Below are 27286 nucleotides of genomic sequence, written 5' to 3' on the forward strand. Positions count from 1 at the left end.
GCAGTGCAGGTAGATACTGAGAAAGAGCAGTGTATGTATATACTGAGAAAGCAGTGCAGGTAGGTACTGAGAAAGTGCAGTGTAGGTAGGTACTGAGAAAGAGCAGTGTAGGTAGTACTGAGAAAGTGCAGTTTAGGTAGATACTGAGAAAGAGCACTGTAGGTAGGTACTGAGAAAGAGCAGTGCAGGTAGCTACTGAGAAAGAGCAGTGCAGGTAGATACTGAGAAAGAGCAGTGCAGGTAGATACTGAGAAAGTGCAGTGTAGGTAGGTATTGAGAAAGAGCAGTGTAGGTAGGTACTGAGAAAGAGCACTGCACGTAGGTACTGAGAAAGAGCAGTGCAGGTAGTACTGAGAAAGAGCAGTGCAGGTAGATACTGAGAAAGAGCAGTGCAGGTAGGTACTGAGAAAGAGCAGTGTAGGTAGGTGCTGAGAAAGAGCAGTGCACGTAGGTACTGAGAAACAGTAGTGTAGGTAGGTACTGAGAAAGAGCAGTGCAGGTAGGTACTGAGAAAGCAGTGCAGGTAGTACTGAGAAAGAGCAGTGTAGGTAGGTACTGAGAAAGAGCAGTGTAGGTAGGTACTGAGAAAGAGCAGTGCAGGTAGTTACTGAGAAAGTGCAGTGTAGATAGATACTGAGAAAGAGCAGTGTAGGTAGGTACTGAGAAAGAGCAGTGTGGGTAGGTACTGAGAAAGAGCAGTGCAGGTAGATACTGAGAAAGAGCAGTGTAGGTATATACTGAGAAAGCAGTGCAGGTAGGTACTGAGAAAGTGCAGTGTAGGTAGGTACTGAGAAAGAGCAGTGTAGGTAGTACTGAGAAGTTGCAGTTTAGGTAGATACTGAGAAAGAGCACTGTAGGTAGGTACTGAGAAAGAGCAGTGCAGGTAGCTACTGAGAAAGAGCAGTGCAGGTAGATACTGAGAAAGAGCAGTGCAGGTAGATACTGAGAAAGTGCAGTGTGGGTAGGTACTGAGAAAGAGCAGTATAGGTAGGTACTGAGAAAGAGCACTGCACGTAGGTACTGAGAAAGAGCAGTGCAGGTGGTACTGAGAAAGAGCAGTGTAGGTAGGTACTGAGAAAGGGCACTGCACGTAGGTACTGAGAAAGAGCACTGCACGTAGGTACTGAGAAAGAGCAGTGCAGGTAGTACTGAGAAAGTGCAGTATAGGTAGGTACTGAGAAAGAGCAGTGCAGGTAGGTACTGAGAAAGTGCAGTGTAGGTAGGTACTGAGAAAGAGCACTGCACGTAGGTACGGAGAAAGAGCAGTGCAGGTAGTACTGAGAAAGAGCAGTGTAGGTAGGTACTGAGAAAGAGCAGTGCACGTAGGTACTGAGAAAGTGCAGTGCAGGTAGATACTGAGAAAGTGCAGTGCAGGTAGATACTGAGAAAGAGCAGTGCAGGTAGATACTGAGAAAGAGCAGTGTGGGTAGGTACTGAGAAAGAGCAGTGCAGGTAGATACTGAGAAAGAGCAGTGTAGTTATATACTGAGAAAGCAGTGCAGGTAGGTACTGAGAAAGTGCAGTGTAGGTAGGTACTGAGAAAGAGCAGTGTCGGTAGTACTGAGAAAGTGCAGTTTAGGTAGATACTGAGAAAGAGCAGTGTAGGTAGTTACTGAGAAAGAGCAGTGCAGGTAGCTGCTGAGAAAGAGCAGTGCAGGTAGATACTGAGAAAGAGCAGTGCAGGTAGATACTGAGAAAGAGCAGTGCAGGTAGATACTGAGAAAGTGCAGTGTAGGTAGATACTGAGAAAGAGCAGTGTCGGTAGTACTGAGAAAGTGCAGTTTAGGTAGATACTGAGAAAGAGCAGTGTAGGTAGGTACTGAGAAAGAGCAGTGCAGGTAGCTACTGAGAAAGAGCAGTGCAGGTAGATACTGAGAAAGAGCAGTGCAGGTAGATACTGAGAAAGTGCAGTGTAGGTAGATACTGAGAAAGAGCAGTGTAGGTAGGTACTGAGAAAGAGCACTGCACGTAGGTACTGAGAAAGAGCAGTGCAGGTAGTACTGAGAAAGAGCAGTGTAGGTAGATACTGAGAAAGAGCACTGTAGGTAGGTACTGAGAAAGAGCAGTGCAGGTAGCTACTGAGAAAGAGCAGTGCAGGTAGATACTGAGAAAGAGCAGTGCAGGTAGATACTGAGAAAGAGCAGTGCAGGTAGATACTGAGAAAGTGCAGTGTAGGTAGGTACTGAGAAAGAGCAGTGTAGGTAGGTACTGAGAAAGAGCACTGCACGTAGGTACTGAGAAAGAGCAGTGCAGGTAGTACTGAGAAAGAGCACTGCACGTAGGTACTGAGAAAGAGCAGTGCAGGTAGATACTGAGAAAGAGCAGTGCAGGTAGATACTGAGAAAGAGCAGTGCAGGTAGTACTGAGAGAGTGCAGTGTAGGTAGGTACTGAGAAAGAGCAGTGCACGAAGGTACTGAGAAAGAGCAGTGCACGTAGGTACTGAGAAAGAGCAGTGCACGTAGGTACTGAGAAAGAGCAGTGCAGGTAGATACTGAGAAAGAGCAGTGCAGGTAGGTACTGAGAAAGAGCAGTGTAGGTAGGTGCTGAGAAAGAGCAGTGCACGTAGGTACTGAGAAACAGCAGTGTAGGTAGATACTGAGAAAGAGCAGTGTAGGTAGGTACTGAGAAAGAGCAGTGCAGGTAGGTACTGAGAAAGCAGTGCAGGTAGGTACTGAGAAAGTGCAGTGCAGGTAGATACTGAGAAAGAGCAGTGCAGGTAGGTACTGAGAAAGAGCAGTGTAGGTAGGTGCTGAGAAAGAGCAGTGCACGTAGGTACTGAGAAAGCAGTGCAGGTAGTATTGAGAAAGAGCAGTGTAGGTAGGTACTGAGAAAGAGCAGTGTAGGTAGGTACTGAGAAAGAGCAGTGTGGGTAGGTACTGAGAGAGAGAGAAGAGCAGTGCAGGTAGATACTGAGAAAGAGCAGTGTATGTATATACTGAGAAAGCAGTGCAGGTAGGTACTGAGAAAGTGCAGTGTAGGTAGGTACTGAGAAAGAGCAGTGTAGGTAGTACTGAGAAAGTGCAGTTTAGGTAGATACTGAGAAAGAGCACTGTAGGTAGGTACTGAGAAAGAGCAGTGGAGGTAGCTACTGAGAAAGAGCAGTGCAGGTAGATACTGAGAAAGAGCAGTGCAGGTAGATACTGAGAAAGTGCAGTGTAGGTAGGTATTGAGAAAGAGCAGTGTAGGTAGGTACTGAGAAAGAGCACTGCACGTAGGTACTGAGAAAGAGCAGTGCAGGTAGTACTGAGAAAGAGCACTGCACGTAGGTACTGAGAAAGAGCAGTGCAGGTAGCTACTGAGAAAGAGCAGTGCAGGTAGATACTGAGAAAGAGCAGTGCAGGTAGATACTGAGAAAGTGCAGTGTGGGTAGGTACTGAGAAAGAGCAGTATAGGTAGGTACTGAGAAAGAGCACTGCACGTAGGTACTGAGAAAGAGCAGTGCAGGTAGGTACTGAGAAAGAGCAGTGTAGGTAGGTACTGAGAAAGGGCACTGCACGTAGGTACTGAGAAAGAGCACTGCACGTAGGTACTGAGAAAGAGCAGTGCAGGTAGTACTGAGAAAGTGCAGTATAGGTAGGTACTGAGAAAGAGCAGTGCAGGTAGGTACTGAGAAAGTGCAGTGTAGGTAGGTACTGAGAAAGAGCACTGCACGTAGGTACGGAGAAAGAGCAGTGCAGGTAGTACTGAGAAAGAGCAGTGTAGGTAGGTACTGAGAAAGAGCAGTGCACGTAGGTACTGAGAAAGTGCAGTGCAGGTAGATACTGAGAAAGTGCAGTGCAGGTAGATACTGAGAAAGAGCAGTGCAGGTAGATACTGAGAAAGAGCAGTGTGGGTAGGTACTGAGAAAGAGCAGTGCAGGTAGATACTGAGAAAGAGCAGTGTAGGTATATACTGAGAAAGCAGTGCAGGTAGGTACTGAGAAAGTGCAGTGTAGGTAGGTACTGAGAAAGAGCAGTGTCGGTAGTACTGAGAAAGTGCAGTTTAGGTAGATACTGAGAAAGAGCAGTGTAGGTAGTTACTGAGAAAGAGCAGTGCAGGTAGCTACTGAGAAAGAGCAGTGCAGGTAGATACTGAGAAAGAGCAGTGCAGGTAGATACTGAGAAAGTGCAGTGTAGGTAGATACTGAGAAAGAGCAGTGTAGGTAGGTACTGAGAAAGAGCACTGCACGTAGGTACTGAGAAAGAGCAGTGCAGGTAGTACTGAGAAAGAGCAGTGTAGGTAGATACTGAGAAAGAGCACTGTAGGTAGGTACTGAGAAAGAGCAGTGCAGGTAGCTACTGAGAAAGAGCAGTGCAGGTAGATACTGAGAAAGAGCAGTGCAGGTAGATACTGAGAAAGTGCAGTGTAGGTAGGTACTGAGAAAGAGCAGTGTAGGTAGGTACTGAGAAAGAGCACTGCACGTAGGTACTGAGAAAGAGCAGTGCAGGTAGTACTGAGAAAGAGCAGTGTAGGTAGGTACTGAGAAAGAGCACTGCACGTAGGTACTGAGAAAGAGCACTGCACGTAGGTACTGAGAAAGAGCAGTGCAGGTAGTACTGAGAAAGTGCAGTGTAGGTAGGTACTGAGAAAGGGCAGTGCAGGTAGGTACTGAGAAAGTGCAGTGTAGGTAGGTACTGAGAAAGAGCACTGCACGTAGGTACTGAGAAAGAGCAGTGCAGGTAGATACTGAGAAAGAGCAGTGCACGAAGGTACTGAGAAAGAGCACTGCACGTAGGTACTGAGAAAGAGCACTGCACGTAGGTACTGAGAAAGAGCAGTGCAGGTAGTACTGAGAAAGTGCAGTGTAGGTAGGTACTGAGAAAGAGCAGTGCAGGTAGTACTGAGAAAGTGCAGTGCAGGTAGGTATTGAGAAAGAGCAGTGCAGGTAGTACTGAGAAAGTGCAGTGCAGGTAGGTACTGAGAAAGAGCAGTGCACGAAGGTTCTGAGAAAGAGCAGTGCACGAAGGTTCTGAGAAAGAGCAGTGCACGTAGGTACTGAGAAAGAGCAGTGTAGGTAGGTACTGAGAAAGAGCACTGCACGTAGGTACTGAGAAAGAGCAGTGCAGGTAGGTACTGAGAAAGAGCAGTGTAGGTAGGTACTGAGAAAGAGCAGTGCAGGTAGATACTGAGAAAGAGCAGTGCAGGTAGATACTGAGAAAGAGCAGTGTAGGTAGGTACTGAGAAAGAGCAGTGTAGGTAGGTACTGAGAAAGAGCACTGCACGTAGGTACTGAGAAAGAGCAGTGCAGGTAGTACTGAGAAAGAGCAGTGCAGGTAGGTACTGAGAAAGAACAGTGCAGGTAGGTACTGAGAAAGAACAGTGCAGGTAGGTACTGAGAAAGAGCAGTGCAGGTAGGTACTGAGAAAGAGCAGTGCAGGTAGATACTGAGAAAGAGCAGTGCGGTAGTACTGAGAAAGAGCAGTGTAGGTAGGTACTGAGAAAGAGCAGTGTAGGTAGGTACTGAGAAAGAGCAGTGCAGGTAGGTACTGAGAAAGTGCAGTGTAGGTAGATACTGAGAAAGAGCAGTGTAGGTAGGTACTGAGAAAGAGCAGTGCAGGTAGTACTGAGAAAGAGCAGTGCAGGTAGGTACTGAGAAAGAGCAGTGCAGGTAGTACTGAGAAAGCAGCAGGTAGATACTGAGAAAGAGCAGTGCAGGTAGTACTGAGAAAGGCAGTGTAGGTAGATACTGAGAAAGAGCACTGTAGGTAGGTACTGAGAAAGAGCAGTGCAGGTAGGTACTGAGAAAGAGCAGTGCAGTAGGTACTAGTATGCAGGTAGTACTGAGAAAGAGCAGTGCAGGTAGATACTGAGAAAGTGCAGTAGTACTAGCAGTGCAGGTACTGAGAAAGAGCAGTGTAGGTAGGTACTGAGAAAGAGCACTGCAGGTAGGTACTGAGAAAGAGCAGTGCAGGTAGTACTGAGAAAGAGCAGTGCAGGTAGGTACTGAGAAAGAGCAGTGCAGGTAGATACTGAGAAAGAGCAGTGCAGGTAGATACTGAGAAAGAGCAGTGTAGGTAGGTACTGAGAAAGAGCAGTGTAGGTAGGTACTGAGAAAGAGCAGTGCACGTAGGTACTGAGAAAGAGCAGTGCAGTAGTACTGAGAAAGAGCAGTGCAGGTAGGTACTGAGAAAGAGCAGTGCAGGTAGATACTGAGAAAGAGCAGTGCAGGTAGGTACTGAGAAAGAGCAGTGTAGGTAGTACTGAGAAAGAGCAGTGCGTAGGTACTGAGAAACAGTAGGTAGGTACTGAGAAAGAGCAGTGAGGTAGGTACTGAGAAAGAGCAGTGCAGGTAGGTACTGAGAAAGAACAGTGCAGGTAGGTACTGAGAAAGAGCAGTGCAGGTAGATACTGAGAAAGAGCAGTGCAGGTAGGTACTGAGAAAGAGCAGTGTAGGTAGGTGCTGAGAAAGAGCAGTGCACGTAGGTACTGAGAAAGCAGTGCAGGTAGTATGAGAAAGAGCAGTGTAGGTAGGTACTGAGAAAGAGAGTGCAGGTAGGTACTGAGAAAGCAGTGCTGTAGGTAGTAGTACTGAGAAAGAGCAGTGCAGGTAGGTACTGAGAGAGCAGAGCAGTGAGGTAGTGCTGTAGGTAGTACTGAGAAAGCAGTGTGCAGGTAGGTACTGAGAAAGAGCAGTGTAGGTAGGTACTGAGAAAGAGCAGTGCAGGTAGTTACTGAGAAAGTGCAGTGTAGATAGATACTGAGAAAGAGCAGTGTAGGTAGGTACTGAGAAAGAGCAGTGTGGGTAGGTACTGAGAAAGAGCAGTGCAGGTAGATACTGAGAAAGAGCAGTGCAGGTAGATACTGAGAAAGTGCAGTGTAGGTAGGTACTGAGAAAGTGCAGTGTAGGTAGGTACTGAGAAAGAGCAGTGTAGGTAGGTACTGAGAAAGAGCAGTTTGCAGGTAGATACTGAGAAAGAGCACTGCACGTAGGTACTGAGAAAGAGCAGTGCAGGTAGCTACTGAGAAAGAGCAGTGCAGGTAGATACTGAGAAAGAGCAGTGCAGGTAGATACTGAGAAAGTGCAGTGTGGGTAGGTACTGAGAAAGAGCAGTATAGGTAGGTACGAGCAGTGCAGGTAGTACTGAGAAAGTGCAGTATAGGTAGGTACTGAGAAAGAGCAGTGCAGGTAGGTACTGAGAAAGTGCAGTGTAGGTAGGTACTGAGAAAGAGCACTGCACGTAGGTACGGAGAAAGAGCAGTGCAGGTAGTACTGAGAAAGAGCAGTGTAGGTAGGTACTGAGAAAGAGCAGTGCACGTAGGTACTGAGAAAGTGCAGTGCAGGTAGATACTGAGAAAGTGCAGTGCAGGTAGATACTGAGAAAGAGCAGTGCAGGTAGATACTGAGAAAGAGCAGTGTGGGTAGGTACTGAGAAAGAGCAGTGCAGGTAGATACTGAGAAAGAGCAGTGTAGGTATATACTGAGAAAGCAGTGCAGGTAGGTACTGAGAAAGTGCAGTGTAGGTAGGTACTGAGAAAGAGCAGTGTCGGTAGTACTGAGAAAGTGCAGTTTAGGTAGATACTGAGAAAGAGCAGTGTAGGTAGTTACTGAGAAAGAGCAGTGCAGGTAGCTACTGAGAAAGAGCAGTGCAGGTAGATACTGAGAAAGAGCAGTGCAGGTAGATACTGAGAAAGTGCAGTGTAGGTAGATACTGAGAAAGAGCAGTGTAGGTAGGTACTGAGAAAGAGCACTGCACGTAGGTACTGAGAAAGAGCAGTGCAGGTAGTACTGAGAAAGAGCAGTGTAGGTAGATACTGAGAAAGAGCACTGTAGGTAGGTACTGAGAAAGAGCAGTGCAGGTAGCTACTGAGAAAGAGCAGTGCAGGTAGATACTGAGAAAGAGCAGTGCAGGTAGATACTGAGAAAGTGCAGTGTAGGTAGGTACTGAGAAAGAGCAGTGTAGGTAGGTACTGATAAAGAGCACTGCACGTAGGTACTGAGAAAGAGCAGTGCAGGTAGTACTGAGAAAGAGCAGTGTAGGTAGGTACTGCGAAAGAGCACTGCACGTAGGTACTGAGAAAGAGCACTGCACGTAGGTACTGAGAAAGAGCAGTGCAGGTAGTACTGAGAAAGTGCAGTGTAGGTAGGTACTGAGAAAGGGCAGTGCAGGTAGGTACTGAGAAAGTGCAGTGTAGGTAGGTACTGAGAAAGAGCAGTGCAGGTAGATACTGAGAAAGAGCAGTGCACGAAGGTACTGAGAAAGAGCACTGCACGTAGGTACTGAGAAAGAGCACTGCACGTAGGTACTGAGAAAGAGCAGTGCAGGTAGTACTGAGAAAGTGCAGTGTAGGTAGGTACTGAGAAAGAGCAGTGCAGGTAGTACTGAGAAAGTGCAGTGCAGGTAGGTATTGAGAAAGAGCAGTGCAGGTAGTACTGAGAAAGTGCAGTGCAGGTAGGTACTGAGAAAGAGCAGTGCACGAAGGCTCTGAGAAAGAGCAGTGCACGAAGGTTCTGAGAAAGAGCAGTGCACGTAGGTACTGAGAAAGAGCAGTGCAGGTAGGTACTGAGAAAGAGCAGTGCAGGTAGATACTGAGAAAGAGCAGTGCAGGTAGGTACTGAGAAAGAGCAGTGTAGGTAGGTGCTGAGAAAGAGCAGTGCACGTAGGTACTGAGAAACAGTAGTGTAGGTAGATACTGAGAAAGAGCAGTGTTGGTAGGTACTGAGAAAGCAGTGCAGGTAGGTACTGAGAAAGAGCAGTGCACGTAGGTACTGAGAAAGAGCAGTGCAGGTAGGTACTGAGAAAGAGCAGTGCACGTAGGTACTGAGAAAGAGCAGTGCTGGTAGGTACTGAGAAAGAGCAGTGCAGGTAGGTACTGAGAAAGAGCAGTGCAGGTAGGTGCTGAGAAAGCAGTGCAGGTAGGTACCGAGAAAGAGCAGTGTAGGTAGGTACTGAGAAAGAGCAGTGCAGGTAGGTACTGAGAAAGCAGTGCAGGTAGATACTGAGAAAGAGCAGTGCAGGTAGGTACTGAGAAAGAGCAGTGCAGGTATGTGCTGAGAAAGCAGTGCAGGTAGGTGCTGAGAAAGCAGTGCAGGTAGATGCTGAGAAGGAGCAGTTTAGGTAGGTACTGAGAAAGAGCAGTGCAGGTAGACAGGTAAAGTGCAAGGGCCACGACAAGGAAGATCGGGAGATGAAGACTCAACACTTCACCTGAGAGTCCACATCCGTCATAAGAGACATATTGACAGGCACACAGATCGGAGGCGCTTAAAGAAATGGGCCAAACGTGGAAAAATGGGACACATTCAGATGGGCCTGTCTCTGTTCTGCTTGACTCTATGTTTGTCCTCTGGTCTATGTGAGGTCCATTCCAGAGTCTGATAACAGCAGGACTGAAGCTGCCCTTGCACCTGGTGGTCATGCTCTGTGGCTTTTATAACTTCTGCCCAACGAGAGGGGGCAAAAGACAGAATAACTGAGGAGGGGCACTTCCTTGATTATGCGTGCTGCTTTCCCAAGCTACAGGAAGTATAGAGAGAGTCTCTGAGGGGCGGCTGGTTGAGTGATGGTCTGGGCTGTGTCCACAACTCTCTGGAGTTCCTTGAGTGTAAAGACTGGGCCAAGATGTACCTTGTTGACACGAACCAGTTTACTTGAGAACTAACAGAACAAGTTTTCGATGGGGCCAGCAGAGCAGGCAGTTCCTTACCTCCGTTCTAGCACAGCCTCAGAGTAGGAGGGCGGCACCTCTTCTGTGGCCAGGGGCTGGTGGTACATGGAGCTGGCGGTGACCTGGATACCGCTGCTGGCGTTGTAGGTGACGTTGCAGTGATGGGTGCGGTCAAGGATGACCAGCCGGGACAGGAGCAGCGGGTGCTGCAGGCGATGCAGGGGGGGCGTCACGTGGCCCACCAGGTTGGTGCGCTTGCGGTGGTGGTGCAGCACCATGGCCATCAGCGCCATCAGCAGGACGAACACCACGGAGCTGCCGATGATGGCGAAAACCACGCTGGGGTAGTACGGGAATATCCGCACGTCGGACGTCACGTAGTCGTGGCCCCCAGCCGGGCTGTCGTCTGCGGGAAGGAAGAGCTGGGCGTTAGTCAGGGCACCGAGTACTTCTGGAAATTCCAGCAAGTACAGGGCCGATGGGTCTTGTGCATTTTGAATCGGAACCTGACCCGGACTCAGCTTGTTCTCTAAACAGACCATAAGTCATAGGAGCAGAATTTTGTTATTCGGCCCATCGAGTCTGCTCTGTTATTTGTTATTCTCCTCCCTTCTCCCCATATCCTTTGATGCCCCTACTAATCCAGAACCTATCATCCTCCACGTTAACTATACCCAATGACCTGGTCACCGCTGCCATCTCAGGCAATATATTCCACAGATTCACCACTCTCTGGCTATAGAAATTCCTCCTCATCTTTGTTCCAAGGGAATGTCCTTCTTTTCTGATGAGGCTGTACCCTCTGGCTCCAGAATGTCTCGCTACTGAAAACATCCTCTTCACATCTACTCTACCCAAGCTTTTTAATATTCAATAGATTTCAATGGGAACCCCCCCCGCCCTCAATTCTTATAAAATCCAACCAGTACAGGCCCAGAGCCATCAAACGCTCTGAGCAATCAAATGCAGCACATCCACTACCATCACTCTCCAAAACGTTGTGTCATGTTACTTTACGAAAGATGAGGACTAGCTGTCATAACACAAGTTAATTCGTACCATGGTGTTATTCACATAACCCAGTGGAAAGACATTTCCTCGTGCATGGTGATCCCTGCCCTGCTAATCCCACAGATCCTGTGTGGATGTGGGAGAGTTCCAGCAGGCACCCCTGGAGTCCACACAGAGGTTCAGCTGGAGAAACACCGACTGCACAGGGTGATGCAATGGCACAGCTTGTGGAACGGCTGCCTCACAGGGCCAGGGACCTGGGTTCAACCCTGACCTCTGTTTACGTGGAGTTTGCATGCTCCCCCTGTGATCAGGTGGGTCTCCCCTGGGTGCACCAGGTTCTTTCCACATCCCCAGGATGAGCAGGTTGGTAGGTTAGTGGCCACTGTAATTATCCCCTAGTGTGTGGGTGTGCAGTGGAATCGGGGGCGGGGGTGTTGGGACAATAGGGAAAATAGGCTACGGGGTCTGTGAGCTGGCAAATAGTGGGCTGAGCTGAAATGGCTATTACGAGGCAGCATAATTTTAAGGTGATTGGAAGAAAGTATAGGCAGAATGTCGGAGACATCATACAGGGAATGATGGTTGTGAGGAATGTGTTACCAGGGGTGGTGGTAGAACCATGTAAGAGGCTCTTAGACAGACACATGGATAAAAGATAGAGGGAGGGCTATGTATGAGGGAAGCATTAGAAGGATTTTGGAGTAGGGAAAAAGGATCAGCACAACATTGTGGCCTGAAGGGCCTGTACTGTTCTGCGTTCTATAAGGAAATATGGAACAGCAGTGAGACTTCTCAGCAAGATTGGAACGTAGGTATACATAGCTCTGGTGGGTTGCTGGTAGCTCTGGGCAGTACGACACTTGAGGACACATCGATGTCCTGACTGAGCACAGAGATATCACTCAAGAGCACTTCGAAAGAAGAAATTTCCCCATCTCTGATCTTCTCACCCCTTCTCTTGAGACCAGGACCCCTAGCAGCTAAGTGAAACATCATCTCCACATTTACTCTGCCATGACTCCTAAGAATTTTGTTTGTACTCATAAGAAACTGCACCCCTCTTTCTTTTAGCCTTTCTAGTATACATTGACTGGGTCCACTTAATTGCTTCTTTATGGCCAATCCCTCCCATCCCAGAAATCAACCTATTTGCAAAACTGCTAAAAATATTCTCAGAGAAAAATATACCGTAGCTTTATATAAGGAAGTAATTTTGGAGTGCTTTTGCCTTTTGCCTCAACTCTTGCTATACATGCTAAGCAATTAAATGATGTTGTTGCACAGTTCATCAAGAAGCTGAAGCTGTTTTCTTTGAAAGCTGCACTGATATACAATGCCCTACTCTGAAGTCTTACTGAACAAGGCAATTCCTGCCAAACAAAGGCCCTACTATACGAGGACACGGACATTCACATCACGGGACTCAAGACTGTCACAGCTCACAGAGCTGAAAGGAAGTGTCCTGGGCCAACTTGACCCCTGCTTTGGACCTTGAAATTCTCTTGTGATGCTCCAGCATCCACTGAATTTTCATTAGATTAATTGTAGTCCAGTAACCAATTAGTCAGGGAGATTTGCCAAAAGATTCTTTATGTTTGAAACATACTGTGGTGTAGACATGCAAGGTCACTGTCTCCTTCAGGGTTGTAACTGCATGCTCAATTTCTGGGGATACAGTTTATACTACACTGTTGGTTTTAAACAACAATTCTTCCCTTGCCAGCACTGAACTACTTGCTCATCATGTGCTGTGTTTCGATCACTGCATTGCAATGATTGTTATTAAAGCTTCTGACAGCTCATAAAATCATTTGCTCTGAATTCAGTCAAAACAAGACCAGGAAATGCCTAGCTAATAGATGCATGAGAATCATGAGCTTCAGAGGATCAGAGTCAGCTCATTTAATTAGTATGACTGAGAAGGGGGTAAAAGATGCCTGTAGCAGGGATTCAAAACCATTTGAACTGGATGGGGTTATATATGCAAGCAGAACAATTGAATGGAAGGATTAGCTATGATAACACTGGACAACACTTTTTTTTAAAGTGTTGCTTCCTCAGAAATTTATTTTGGTTAGGATAGACCGCTTGATGTTGAATAGAAATATAATTTTAGATTACTTGTATCACATAGGAATTTGGAGAAACAAGAAATAACTTTTATTGAATATAATGCATTCAATTGCATTAAGGTACTGACACTTTGCAGTAGTTCAACTAGGCTAAAAAGGTTTTGTTAATGATTTTCATTTGTATCCAGAGTCTGCAGCTTCTCGCTTAAGCGTCCAACAATAATCAGCCAGCATTGATGGATTCCAGTTGCCCTGATACCGTAACTCTATGACCGTAATGTCCTGGTGAAACCTTCACCATGCTCATCACTGACAATGTCAAGATTTGCAGGGAAGAAGTCTAAATGGGAATGCAGAAAATTAATCTTCAGTGACATGTTACACTTCATGGTTTTGCATGTTTGAAGCATGTTGTCAACCAGCTGTACGTAGTTTGGTGCTCTGTAATTGCCAAGAAATTTTTCAACAACATCCTTGAGTGCCTTCCATGTGATTTTCTCTGGTCCCACTACACCTAGAAGCTCTTCAAATTGCCTGTCATTGATGACCTGTTTGATTTGTGGACCAACAAAATGTCTTCCTTAATCTTGCTATCAGTTACTTTCACTTGAGTTATGAATTGAAGTAACAAATATAGGTGATTTCAAAAATATGTTGCGTAATAGGGAAATTCCATAGTGATTTTCATGATAAGCAATCCAAAATCCATAAGATAAACCCAAATGTATTTAGGAAGCAAGATCTTTATTGCCCAATGTTATGTATGGAGAGTTATATTAGCAGTTTGAGATTTGGTTTGTCACCTAAGACACTCAAAAATTTCTACAGCTGTCAAGCGGAGAGCATTCTGACAGGCTGCATCACCATCTGGTATGGGGTGGGGTGGGAGGGGGCTACTGCACAGGATTGAAAGAAGCTACAGAAAGTTGTAAAATTAGTCAGCTCCATCTTGGGTACTAGCCTCTGTAGTATTGAAGACACCAAGGAGCGGAAATCTCAGAAATACATCCATCATTAAGGATCCCCATCACCAGGACATGCCCTCTTCCCATTGTTACCATCAGGAAGGAGATACAGAAGCCTGAAGACACACAGTCAGTGAATCAGGAACATCTTCTTCCCCTCTGCCATCCACTTCCTAAATGTACACTGAACCCATGAATACTATCTCACTTTTATTATTTCTGTTTTTGCACTATTTTTATATAACTATTTAGTACACATATACATACTTACTGTAACTGATTTACTTTTTTTTCCATATTATCATGCACTGCATTGTACTGCTGCTGCTAAGTTAACAAGTTTCATGACATATGCTGGTGATATTGCACCCGATTCTGATTCTAACTGAGATGACTTAGCACACCACGCACACATGCATGAACTGCAGGTCGATGCATGAAATACTATAGGCAGCAACAAGTGCTAAATAAACTACTGGCGCTAGGTAAATGAAATAAAAATTAGAAAATGCACTGCAGGTCAGATCAATAATCTTTTAGCAGAAATCAGAGTTTGGATCATTGTCACTAATACGAAGTGAAGTGCCTTCTATCGTTTTCACATTCCCAATGTGCTGCTCAAGTTACTTACTCAGACTATTGACTCTTGCACATTAGATGCAACCTATCCTTCCAAAAACCCACCTGGCTCCATTCCAGTCACTTCTAATTTTTAAAAATGCTCAGGTCACATTTTCTTTAAGTACACTTTCCAATCACCTCTCTGACAGCCAATTTCCTGGCTTCACCCCCTCACTTTCTCAGATGCTGGAGTTAAATTTGCAATTTTGCTGACTGAATTAATACTTCCTGAATCAAGACAACTTTGCAAAATGATAATCATATGCAAACTGAAGTGGTAACATCTTTTAAAACCCAGGGGTAGAAGATAGGTACCATTATATTTTCTAATATTGGCCAACACATTATCCTTAGGGAGTTCCAGTCATGGAATCATTACAATTTTCAGATATAATTTCCTCTTTTGACAAATGACACAAAGTATCTGTTCAACAAGTTCTTTATTTTTATTTGCAATATTAACTGCAAGCTAATTTTAAACATTCAATAATTCATATTTCACTCATATTCCCAAATTTCTTCCCCAGGCACTTGCTCAGACACAACCCTCTATAACTACAAAAGGGCCACATTTATTTTATTGAGATACATCACGGAATGTTTGGGCAGAGCTACGATAGTGCTTGACAGCGACCTCTTCGTGCTCAACTGCGGAAACAGCTAACTTCTATCTTTAACGTCTCTCTTTTTCCTTTTCGAGGAGGATGGGGTTCTGTCGAAGACCCTGATCTGGAGCCACACCCAAATTTCAGTTCTTTGTGGCCGTTTTTTGAAATCCCAAGGACGCGGTCCAGAAGACAAGAGCGTCCTCGGGGATCTGAGGTTTTGCAGCCCTGGGGACAGGCTGATTCTGTGCTGGTGCTGCTGACTGAAGCGGACTCGGCTGCTGGCAGAGGTTAACACCACAAATCAGCGAGTTGTTTTGTTTACCTCTCCCACCTCACTGAGTAACAGCTCTCTGCTTCTTTATTAGGGAGGGAGAGAGGGAGCCTCGGGTATCTCAAATTGTAGGGTGAGCGATTAGTTTTTGTTGTACTGCGGATCACAGTCTTTCTTGGGGGCTTTACTATTGCTTGCTTGGTGGGTGTAAGGTGTTGATGTTTTTTTTTGATGAGGTAAGTGGGGGTGGGAGGGTTGTTGCTCTGCAGTTTCTTGTGTGTAGAAGAGGGGGTCTTTGTGTTTCTAACGTTTTTACTGTCACTCGTTCTTTGGGGCTCTCTTCGTTTTTGTGAATTTCAGGTTGTATATTGTCTACATTATCTGATGTTAAGTGGAACTAGTGAACAATTGAGAATAGATCCTTTTGGCACTTCAAGCCACACTGCCCATCAATACCCCGATTTTCACTCTGAGGCTAATCACGGGACGGTTTACAGTGACCAATTAACCTACCAACTGCAGCCCCTTTGGACTATGGGAGGCAGCGAAGCACCCAGAGAAAACTCATGCAGCCATGGAGAGAACGCACAAACCTCTTACAGGAGGCGGCGGGAAGCAGCATTTAGCTCCATAGGCCCCAAGATTCCTGCAGCTTATTGTTTACTCTTCCTTTGCAGTTGCTCCTATCCCCACACTGAATATTATGTGTGGCTCCTCCTTCAGTATTATTTCATCCTGCAGTAGTCTTGTTAACCCAAGGCTATATGGCAAGTACAACCCCTCCCCTTTCAGTACATTACTAGTCTAGCATCGGTAAATTCCTTTCTGCACACCAATGATGACATTGTCCTCTGCCTAGGCTGTCCTTGGAGGTGAGGAGGATTTCCTTCCACACCAGCTGTGAGGAATGGAAAATGCCTGTGTGTGAGTTCTTTGTGTGTGGGGTGGCCATGGCAGACCAGCCACCTACACACTGAGGTCTTGGCCCAATCATGAGGAGCTCTGAGACATTTTTTGACCAAGGTCTGTGGCACGAATTGGGTGAGCACACAGAGACAGACACCTCTATACACACACACACACACACACACACACACAGGAGTACCATGACAACACACACATACACCGACCCCCCTACTCACACATACAGCCATATCCTGAGCATGCCTGCGCACACACACAGATACAGATACAGAATATCCTGGCCCCACACACACAGATGGACACCTCTACACAACCTGGGCACACATGTGTAACCTGACCATACACACATACCCTAACTCCCAGAATGCACATATGGGGGTATCCTGACCCCACACACACACGTACACATAGATATATCCTGACCTGACACACAGAGCCGGGCACCTCCACACAATCTAAACACATACAGCAGTACCCTGATTACACACATGCACATGTACCCCAACTCCATATTTGCACAAAGGGGTGTATCTTGACCCCACACAGCTCATTCACGGATATACTCTGATCTCACACACAAGCCTGCACGTGTTATGACATAGCATATATATATATAGGCATATCCTGGGCATAAACACACATTCTAACAGATACACCCTGATCCAGACACAAGTGCACACATGCAAAAAGCCAAAGTACCCTGAACTCACAAGCAGTCTCTTTTACCAAAACACTCTGTCCCGCAGTAACTGGTTAATGAGAATGATGTCCAAATCTTCACTGTTCTCTTTCTTTTCTGTTCAGCACAATTTCACCAAGGAGCCAAAAATAATTATTTGCCAGGGAAGTCATTCCATTACCTGTCAGTCAAATCCTACCAGAGACTGATAACCCAATTCCTGACTTCCTCGTCATTCAGATATTTCTTGTATCCGTTTCATAATTAAAAAGCCTTTGTCAGATGAAGACACTAGACTAAATTCTAGGCTGGTTTGATTAAGCAGAGTTATTTCTTTCCAAAAACAATTTGGCAGTTTTTCAAACCTTGGCTCCACAAACCTCCTGAATCTATTTTATCTGCATATTAAAATAATTTACTGAGTTCCAAGAGGTACTTGACTCAGATAAAGGTTTATTTCACTATCAAACACTGCATCAATTTACCCTATTATACTGGAGATGATGATCAGATAACATCTAGAAAGTTGCTGTAGTTATTTTTGCATTTATGATAAGTATCACAGATGACAATTTTGTTTAAAATACTTTTGTGGAAGCTAGTAAATATACATAAAAGAATGTAGTGAAATACACAGTCAATAGCACTCTAAAAGACATAGGAGCAGAATTGGGCTATTTGGCCCATCAAGTCTGCTCTACCATTTCATCATGGCTGATTTATTATCTCTCTCAACCCCATTCTTCTGGCTTCTCCTTACAACCACTGATGCCCTGACTAATCAAGAACCTATTAACCTCGGGCTTAAATATACCCAATAATAAGGCCTGCACAGCCATCTGCGGCAAAGAATTCAAAAGATTCACCACCCTTTGGCTAAAGAAATTCCTCCTCATCTCTGTTGTAAATGGATGTCTTTCAATTCTGAGGCTGTGCCCGCTGGTCCTAGAATCCCCTAATATAGGAACCATCTTCTTCATATCTACTCTATCTAGACTTTCAATATTTGCTAGGTTTCAATCAGATCCCCTTCATTCTTCTAAGCTCCAGTGAGTACAGGCCCAGAGCCATCAAATGCTCCTCTTACATATGATAACACTTTCAATCCTGCAATCACTCTTGCGAACCTCTTTTGGACCCTCTCCAGCACATCTTTTCTTAGATATGGGGCCCAAAGCTGCTCACGATATTCCAAGTGTGGTCTGACAAATGCCTGATGCCTGATAAAGCCTCAGTATTACATAATTGCTTTTGTGTTCTCCCGAAATGAATGGTAACATTGCATTTGCCTTCTTACTGCCAACTGAACCTGGAAGTTAACCTTTAGGGAATTCTGCACAAGGGCTACTAAGTCCCTCTGCACCCTTGATTTTTGAATTTTCTTCCCATTTAGAAAATAGTCCACATCTTTATTCCTTCTACCAAAGAACATGACTATGCACTTCCCTACATTACATTCCATCTGTCAGTTCTTTGCCCATTGCCCCAATCTGTCTAAGCCCTTCTGCAGACATCCTGTTTCCTCAAAGCTGCCTGCCCTCAACCTATCTTCATATCATCTGCAAACCTGGCCACAAAGCCATCAATTCCTTCATCAAAATCATTGACATACAATGTGAAAAGAAGCAGCAGCAACACCGACCTGGGTTGCATACCACGTCACCAGCAGCCAACTACAAAATGCCCCTTTTATTCCTACTCTTTGTCTCCTGCCAGTCAGCCAATCTTCTATCCATGCTAATACCTATCCAGCAATACCATGGGCTCTTATCTTGTTAAACAGCACCTTGTCAAAGGCCTTTTGAAAATCCAAGTAAACGATATCCACTGACTCTCCTTTGTCAATCCTGCTTGATATTTCTGCAAAGAATTCTAACCAATTTGTCAGGCAAGACTTCCCATTTAGAAAACAATGCTGACTTTGGCCTATTTTTTTCATGTGCCTCCAAGTACCCCAAAACCTCCTTAATAATACTCTAATCTCTTTCCATCAACTGATATCAGACTAACTGGCCTGTAACTTCCTTTCTTCTGCCTCCCTTCCTTCTTAAAGAGTGGAGAGACATTATCTTGTTAAGCAACCTCATGTGTGGCACCTTATCAAAAGCCTTTTGAGAATCCAAGTACACAACACCCATCGATTCTCCTTTGTCTATCCTGCTATTCTTTCCTTAAGAATGCCAACAGATTTGTCAGACAAGATTTCCCCTTAGGAAACCATACTGACTTTAGTCTATTTTATCATGTGCCTCTAAGTACACAGAAACCACGTCCTTCACAATCAACTCCAACATCTTCCCAACCACTGACGTCAGGCTACTTGGCCTATCGTTTCCTTTCTTCTGCCTCTGTCCCTTCTTGAAGAGTGGAATGACATTTGCAATTTTCTAGCCCTCCAGAACCATTCCAGAATCTAGTGATTCTTGAAAGATCATTACAACGCCTCCACAATCTCTTCAGCAACCTCTTTCAGAACCCTGGGATACAGATCATCTGGTCCAGGTAACTTATCTACTTTCAGACCTTTCAGCTTCCCCAGCGCATTCTCCTTAGTAATAGCAATGACACTCATTTCTGCCCCTGACTCACTCACATTTCTGGCATTCTGCTGGTTTCTTCCACAGTGAAGTCTGATGCAAAATACTTAAGTTCCTTCACCTTTTTTTTGGTCCCCTATTACTACCTCTCCAGCATCTTTTTCTAGTGGTCCCATACCCACTCTCATCTCTTTTACTCTTTATATATTTGGAAAGAAACTTTTAGAAACATAGAAAACCTACAACACAATACAGACCCTTCGGTCCACATAGCTGTGTCAAACATGTCCTTATCTTAGAAATTACCTAGGGCTACCCATAGCCCTCTATTTTTCTGAGCTCCATGTACCTATCCAGGAGTCTCTTAACAGACCCTATCGTATCCACCTCCACCACCGTCGCTGGCAGCCCATTCCACGCACTCACCACTCTCTGTGTAAAAAAACGTACCCCTGACATCTCCTCAGTACCTACTTCCAAGCACCTTAAAACTATGCCCTCTCATGTTAGCCTTTTCAGCCCTGGGAAAAAGCCTCTGACTATCCACACGATCAATACCTCTCATCATCTTATACACCTCTATCAGTTCACCTCTCATCCTCCGTCACTCCAAGGAGAAAAGGCCAAGTTCACTCAGCCTATTCTCCTAAGGCATGCTCCCCAATCCAGGCAACATCACCGTAAATCTCCACTGCACCCTTTCTATGGTTTCCACATCCTTCCTATAGTGAGGCAACCAGAACTAAGCACAGTACTCCAAGTGGGGTCTGACCAGGGTCCTATATAGCTGCAACATAACCTCTTGGCTCTTAAACTCAGTCCCACGATTGATGAAGGCCAATGCACCGTATGCCTTCTTAACCACAGAGTCAACCTGCGCAGCAGCTTTGAGTGTACTATGGACTCGAACCCCGAGATCCCTCTGATCCTCCACACTGCCAAGAGTCTTACCATTAATAGTATATTCTGTCATCATATTTGACCTACCAAAATGAACCACTTCACACTTATCTGGGTTGAACTCCATCTGCCACTTCACAGCCCAGTTTTGCATCCTATTGATGTCCTGCTGTAACCTCTGACAGCCCTCCACACTATCCACAACACCTCCAACCTTTGTGTTATCAGCAAATTTACTAACCCATTCCTCATACAAGTCATTTATAAAAATTACAAAGAGGAGGGGTCCCAGAACAGATCCCTGAGGCACACCACTGGTCACCAACCTCCATGCAGAATATGACCCATCTACAACCACTCTTTGCCTTCTGTGGACAAGCCAGTTCAGGATCCACAAAGCAATGTCCCCTTGGATCCCATGCCTCCTTACTCTCTCAATAAGCCTTGCATGGGGTACCTTATCAAATGCCTTACTAAAATCCATATACACTACATCTACTGCTCTACCTTTATCAATGTGTTTAGTCACATCCTCAAAAATTCAATCAGGTTCATAAGGCACAACCTACCTTTGACAAAGCCATGCTGACTATTCCTAATCATATTATGCTTCTCCAAATGTTCATAAATCCTGCCTCTCAGGATCTTCTCCATCACCTTACCAACCACTGAAGTAAGACTCACTGGTCTATAATTTCCTGGGCTATCTCTACTCCATTTCTTGAATAATGGAATAACATCCGCAACCCTCCAATCCTCTGGAACCTCTCCCGTCCCCATTGATGATGCAGAGATTATTGCCAGAGGCTCAGCAATCTCCCCCCTCGCTTCCCACAGTAGTCTGGGGTACACCTCATCCGGTTCCAGTGACTTATCCAACTTGATGCTTTCCAACTTGAATTTCCCCCAGAAACATCAGCCATTCCTGTTCTGCCGTCAGCCCTACTAGTGTCTGCTTCCAAACAACTTTGGCCAGCTCCTCTCGCATGCCTCTGTAATTGCCTTTACTCCAGTGTTATATTGAAACATTTGATTTTAGCTTCTGCTTCTCAAACTGCGGGGCGATTTCTATCACATTATGATTACTATCTCCTAAGGGTTATTTTACCTTAATCTTCCTGATCAAATCTTGGTCATTATACAACACCTAGTCCAGAATTGCTGTTCTGCTAGTGAGCTCAATCACAAGCTGCTCTAAAAGTCTATCTTGTAGGCATTCTATAAATTCCTCCCTTGGGGTCCAACACCAACCTGATTTTCCCAATCTATCCACCTATTGAAATCCCCTATGATTAGTGTCCTTTTTATAGGTCTTTTCTATATCCCACTGTAATTTGTAGCCCACATCCTGGCTACTATTCAGAGTCCTGGATATAATTTCCAACAGGGTCTTTTTACCCTTGCATTTCTTAACTCTATGCACAAGGACTTAACGTTTTCCAGTCCTACTGTATGTCACCTCTTTCTGGAGATTTGTTTTCATTTTTTTTTAAACCAACAGAGCTACCACATGCCCTCTGCCTACTTGCCCATCCTTTCAATATAAGGCGTATCCTTGGATGTTAAGCTCCCATCTATGATCTTTTTTCAATCACGACTGAGAGATGCCGACAACATCATCACTTCTGATCTCTGTGCAACAGGACGATCTACCTTATTTGGTATACTGTGCACACTGCACATAGCAGCTACTTGTATAACACTGTCCCATCCTTAGCCCTATCATTCCCATTCCCCCCCCCCCACCAAATTAGCTTAAACCCTCCCCGACAGCTCTAGCAAACTTGCCTGCAAGGATATTGGTCCCCCTCGTGTTCAGTGTAACCCATCCTTTTTGTACAGGACGTACCTTCATCAGAAGAGGTCTCAATGATCCAGAAACCTGAAACCCTGCCCCCGCACCAATTCCTCAGCCACGCAGTCATCTGCCAAATCATCCTATTCTTACCCTCACATACAGCAATCCAAAAAATACTATCCTGGAAGTCCTGCTTTTCACCTTTCTGCCTAACTTCCTGTACAGTATTCTTTCAGAATCAAAATCAGGTTTATTATCACTGGCATGTGACATGAAATTTGTTAACTTAGCAGCAGCAGTTCAAATGCAATACATAATCTAGCAGAGAAAAAAAAAATTTAAAAAGTAAATCAATTACGTATATTGAATAGATTTTTTAAAAATGCATAAACAGAAACACTGTATATTCAAAAAAAGTGAAGTAGTGTCCAAAGATTCAAAGTCCATTTATGAATCGGATGGCAGAGGGGAAGAAGCTGTTCCTGAATCGCTGAGTGTGTGCCTTCAGGCTTCTGTATCTCCTGCCTGATGGTAACAGTGAGAAAAGGGCATGCCCTGGGTGCTAGAGGTCTTTAATAATGGACGCTGCCTTTCTGAGACGCTGCTCCCTGAAGATGTCCTGGGTACTTTGTAGGCTAGTACCCAAGATGGAGCTGACTAGATTTACAGCCTTCCGCAGCTTCTTTTGGTCCTGTGCAGTAGCCCCTCCATACCAGGCAGTGATGCAGCCTGTCAGAATGCTCTCCACAGTACAACTATAGAAGTTTTTGAGTGTATTTGTTGACATCCCAAATCTCCTCAAAGTCCTCAGAGTATAGCCGCCGTCTTGCCTTCTTTATAACTACATTGATATGTTGCGACCAGGTTAGGTCCTTAGAGATCTTGACACCCAGGAACTTGAAGCTGCTCACTCTCTCTACTTCTGATCCCTCTATGAGGATTGGTATGTGTTCCTTTTCTTACCCTTCCTGAAGTCCACAATTAGCTCTTTTGTCTTACTGACATTGAGTACCAGGTTGTTGCTGTGGCACCATTCCACTAGTTAGCATATCTCGCACATGTACGCCCTCTCGTCACCACCTGAGATTCTACCAACAATGGTTGTATCGTCAGCAAATTTATAGATGGTATTTGAGCTATGCCTAGCCACACAGTCATGTGTATATAGAGAGTAAAGCAGTGGGCTAAGCACACACCCCTGAGGTGTGCCAGTATGATAGTCAGCAAGAAGGAGATGTTATCACCAATCTGTACAGATTGTGGTCTTCCAGTTAAGAAATCGAGGATCCAATTGCAGAGGGAGGTAAAGAGGCCCAGATTATCAATCAGGATTGTGGGAATGATAGTGTTAAATGCTGAGTTACAGCATCCTGACATAGGGGTTTGTGTTGTCCAGGTGGTCTAAAGCCGCATGGAGAGCCATTGAGATTGCGTCTGCTGTTGACCTATTGTGGCAATAGGCAAATTGCAATGGGTCCAGGTCCTTGCTGAGGCAGGAGTTCAGTCTAGTCATGACCAACCTCTCAAAACATTTCATCACTGTCGATGTGAGTGCTACCGGGCGATAGTCATTCATTAACGCAGCCCACTTTATCCTTCTTAGGCACTGGTATAATTATTGCCTTTTTGAAGAAAGTGGGAACTTCCACCCGTGAGTGAAGCAGTGAGAGGTTGAAAATGTCCTTGAATACTCCCGCTATTTGGTTGGCACAGGTTTTCAGACCCTTACCAGGTACTCCATTGGGACCTTCCGCCTTGCGAGGGTTCACTCTCTTTAAAGACAGCCTAACATTGGCCACTGAGACGGAGATCACAGGGTCATTGGGTGCAGCAAGGATATTCACAGCTGTAGCTGTGTTCTCCCTTTCAAAGCGGGCATAGAAGGCACTGATTTGTTCAGGAATCCTCCCTTTTCCTACCTATGTCGCTGGTACCAATATGCACCACGATTTCTGGCTGTTCACCCTCTCCCTTTAGAATGCCTTGGACCCAATTCAACACATCCCTGACCCTTGCACATGGGAGATAACATGCCATCTGGGTGTCTTTTTCACATTCACAGAATCTGCTTTCGGCTCCTCTAACGTGGAATCCCCTATCACTACTGCAGTCCTCTTCTCCACCTTCCCTTCTAGACCACAGAGCCAGGGACCTGGTCGCTGTGGCTTCTCCTGGTAGGTCAACCCCCTTAACAGTATCTAAAGTAGAACATGTATTATTAAGGGGAATGGCCACAGGGGCACTCTGTAATGACTGCCAATTCCCTTTCCCTCTCCTGACAGCCAACCAGGTACCTGCCTCCTGCAACTTAGGGGTGCCCACCTCCCTGAAGCTCCTATGTATCATTCCTCATTTTCCCATATGAGCCGAAGGTCACCCAGCTGCAGCTTCGGTTCCTTAACATGGACTCTAACGAGCTACAGCTCGGTGCATTTCATGTAGATGTAGCTATCAAGGAGATTGGAGGTCTCCCCAAGTTCTCACATCTCACACAAGAAACATAGCTCTGGACCCATTCTCAGAACACTAGCTATGTACTAACAGAAAAAAACACTTCTGAGAAATTTGCTGACCTACTTACTTGGAACCTCCACCTGCGTTTGCCCAAGCCTGTTGAACCAAAGCAGGACCACTCTAACAATGCCCCACTCCAACAATGGCCTCTCAGCTTACACCTCCTTTCTTTTTATTGGCCCTGTGCTGATTTCAGCCCACCAAAAAGAAGCTGAAAGCTCCCAAGCTCTTTTTAAACCTTGCATCACCAACGAATGACCTCTGGTGCTGATTTCACCCTGCTGAAAAGTAGATGAAAGCTGAACATACTGAAGAAATTACCCCAAAACACAGTTCAAGATGAAACCCCACAAAAATTTGACTGTATCCTTTCATCTTTCCATGAAACCAGACGTGAATTATAACCATTCCACACAGAGCACCATCACAACCTTTTGACATCTGTAAGATCAGTGAGTGGCAAGGAGCCATTCAGATGAAAAACAAAACAGAACTGCAGATACTACAAATCTGAAGGGAAAGAACTGGAAGTACTAAGGAAACCTGGCTGCGTCTGTGGAGAGAAAAATAATGCAGCCTTTTATCAGAATAGTTAAGTTCCAATGAAAGGTCATCAACCTGAAATGTAAACCTTGTTTTCCGACTCACAGATGTTCTCTTTGCTGAATATTTATAGAATTTTTGTTTCCACTTTAGAATTTTATGGCATTGCATTTAAAATGCCTTGAATTTATCTGAGTACTTTGAACAACCTCAGAATTTCAGAAAGGTGTTCACAACCAAGCTCAATACTGACCCCGTCTTCAGTACGTGAGTTGTATTCCACGAATAACTGTTTCTTCTTTTGTTTTTGCCCTTTATCCCCAGGTCCTCAATGTGTACCTTGATGTCAGACTTGAATCGACAACCTTCTAATTTAGAACTTCAGTGGCTGTTAATTAGTCAGTGATGGAACTGAAGTGGGAGGGCCTTTGAAATTAGTAAAGATACCAGTCATGTCACTGTGGAAATAGGGATACATCCCATCTCCAGAATGGCTCTGAATAGCTGTCTGTTGATGTTACAGCTCTGAGGTTTCTATATCTTGCTAATCCAGCTATCTGAGAACAGGTCCAACTAAGGTGGCAACTACTGGTAGGAAAATAACCATTTGTAACAGTCTCTTGAATCTGACTGAATCGGTGCTGAATTCAAACAATGAAATCAACCCTAGACACCTCACAGCAAACAAATGGGATCTGGGAACTGCAGTTATTATTGTCATAGGTACCAAGATACAGTGAGAAACTTTTCTTTTGTGTGCTGTCCAGACAGATCATTTCCTACTTAAGTATGTAAAGAGTAGCTAAAAAAAGAATGTAGACTAAAATTCAGTGCAGGTGGAACAAGTGATAAAGATGACAATTATCTTACTGACATTTTTTTGCCTGGGGACTGGAATTTAGAAATAGAATGGTTTGTTACAATTACACAGAGTGCATTACAAACTGACAGTAAGGTGCAAGGCCATGACGAGTGGATTGCGAGGTTAAGAGCCCAAAAGGCAAAGGCAGGAGTGAAGAGGTTGTATATTTAAGAACTCAGCAGGTCAGGCAGCATCTACGGAGAGGAATAAGCAGTAGACATTTCAGGCTGAGATTCTTCATCGAGTTTATCAAGAGTGAATTTGTGTCTGTACTTCCCCTGCCCCACTGGACTCGTGTCTGCAAAACTCAACTCCATTTTATCCACCTTGGTTCATTTCCTTCCCACCTGCATCTGTGACACTTCGCATGCTCGCGATCTCTTCAACCACTTTTAGTCCCCTGGCCCTGATTGCCTCATTTTCACTATGAACATCCAGTCCCTATACACCTCTATTAAGTGTGTCAGCCTGAAATGGTACGTGTTCATTCCTCTCCCTCGATGCTTCCTGACCTGCTGAGTTCCTCCAGCACTGTGTGTCTGTTACACTGGATTTTTAGGATCTGCAGAATCTCTTGTGTATATTTAAGAACCTAATCATAAGGCAAAAACTGGATCAATTTAAAATGTTGTCATGACTCTGTTTCTCAAAAGCTTCAGTTATCTGCATTGGCTCCTTTTCCTCAACACCTTAGCACAACAAAACAACTGTTGAATTCTTTTTCTAATTGAACCAGCAGTTTATCAAGGCAATGAGTTCCCATTTTTACTCGGTGACATGCTCTAATATTCAGGTTGCTTTACATTTCATAGGTCCTCTCCAGATTATGAACACCTCTCTTTGTGCAGCCTGTTCCAATGATAAGGTGCTTGGGACACTGGTGGAACGGACACCAGCCGCAGGCGACACCAGCGAGGATTTTGCCACATCAAATCCATGCTAATATCCAGTTTGCCAATCCTATCTAGATGCACACCATCTGGGGCAGCCTCAGCGGCCTTTGTGAAACCACCCACAGCATTTAAAATACACCTGCATTAAAATCTTTTAAAATATCATTGTTAGCCCAAAACAGGCTCATGGAAAATTTGTTAACATCAGGTCTATAATTAGGAATAGCAAAACAAGATTTAAAATGCAATAGGACAATACACTTCTACCGACTGGGAACTCGGTTTGCAGTCCCATTTCCAACTGGCAAACCGATTGGGATATGAATGGTTCTCAGGAATGAAAGCCTGGTGTAACCTGGAAAGGACCTGTGTGAAGGAGCTTCTTGCTTTTGATCAGCTGCTTGCCTGTAGAACACGGTGAACATAATAATTCCCCTCCCCTTCACTCACTTCTCACCAAGCAGTGAGCACAATACAAACTTTGTTAACTCTGGTCACA

At 45.0% G+C, this 27286-nt stretch overlaps 1 protein-coding gene across 6 annotated transcripts in view; it reads right to left on the reverse strand.

Annotated features, from left to right (window-relative positions):
* Positions 1-27286, reverse strand: part of ldlrad3 (low density lipoprotein receptor class A domain containing 3) — a 172040-nt gene that overhangs the window by 24749 nt on the left and 120005 nt on the right. For all 6 annotated transcript variants that reach the window (XM_063062235.1, XM_063062234.1, XM_063062233.1 and 3 more), the window contains exon 5: positions 9626-9992. In XM_063062235.1, coding sequence (XP_062918305.1) covers positions 9626-9992 — 367 coding nt within the window. The remainder of the gene's footprint in view (positions 1-9625; positions 9993-27286) is intronic.

The sequence above is a fragment of the Mobula hypostoma genome, chromosome 11, assembly GCF_963921235.1.
Source record: "Mobula hypostoma chromosome 11, sMobHyp1.1, whole genome shotgun sequence".
Lineage (NCBI taxonomy): Eukaryota > Metazoa > Chordata > Chondrichthyes > Myliobatiformes > Myliobatidae > Mobula > Mobula hypostoma.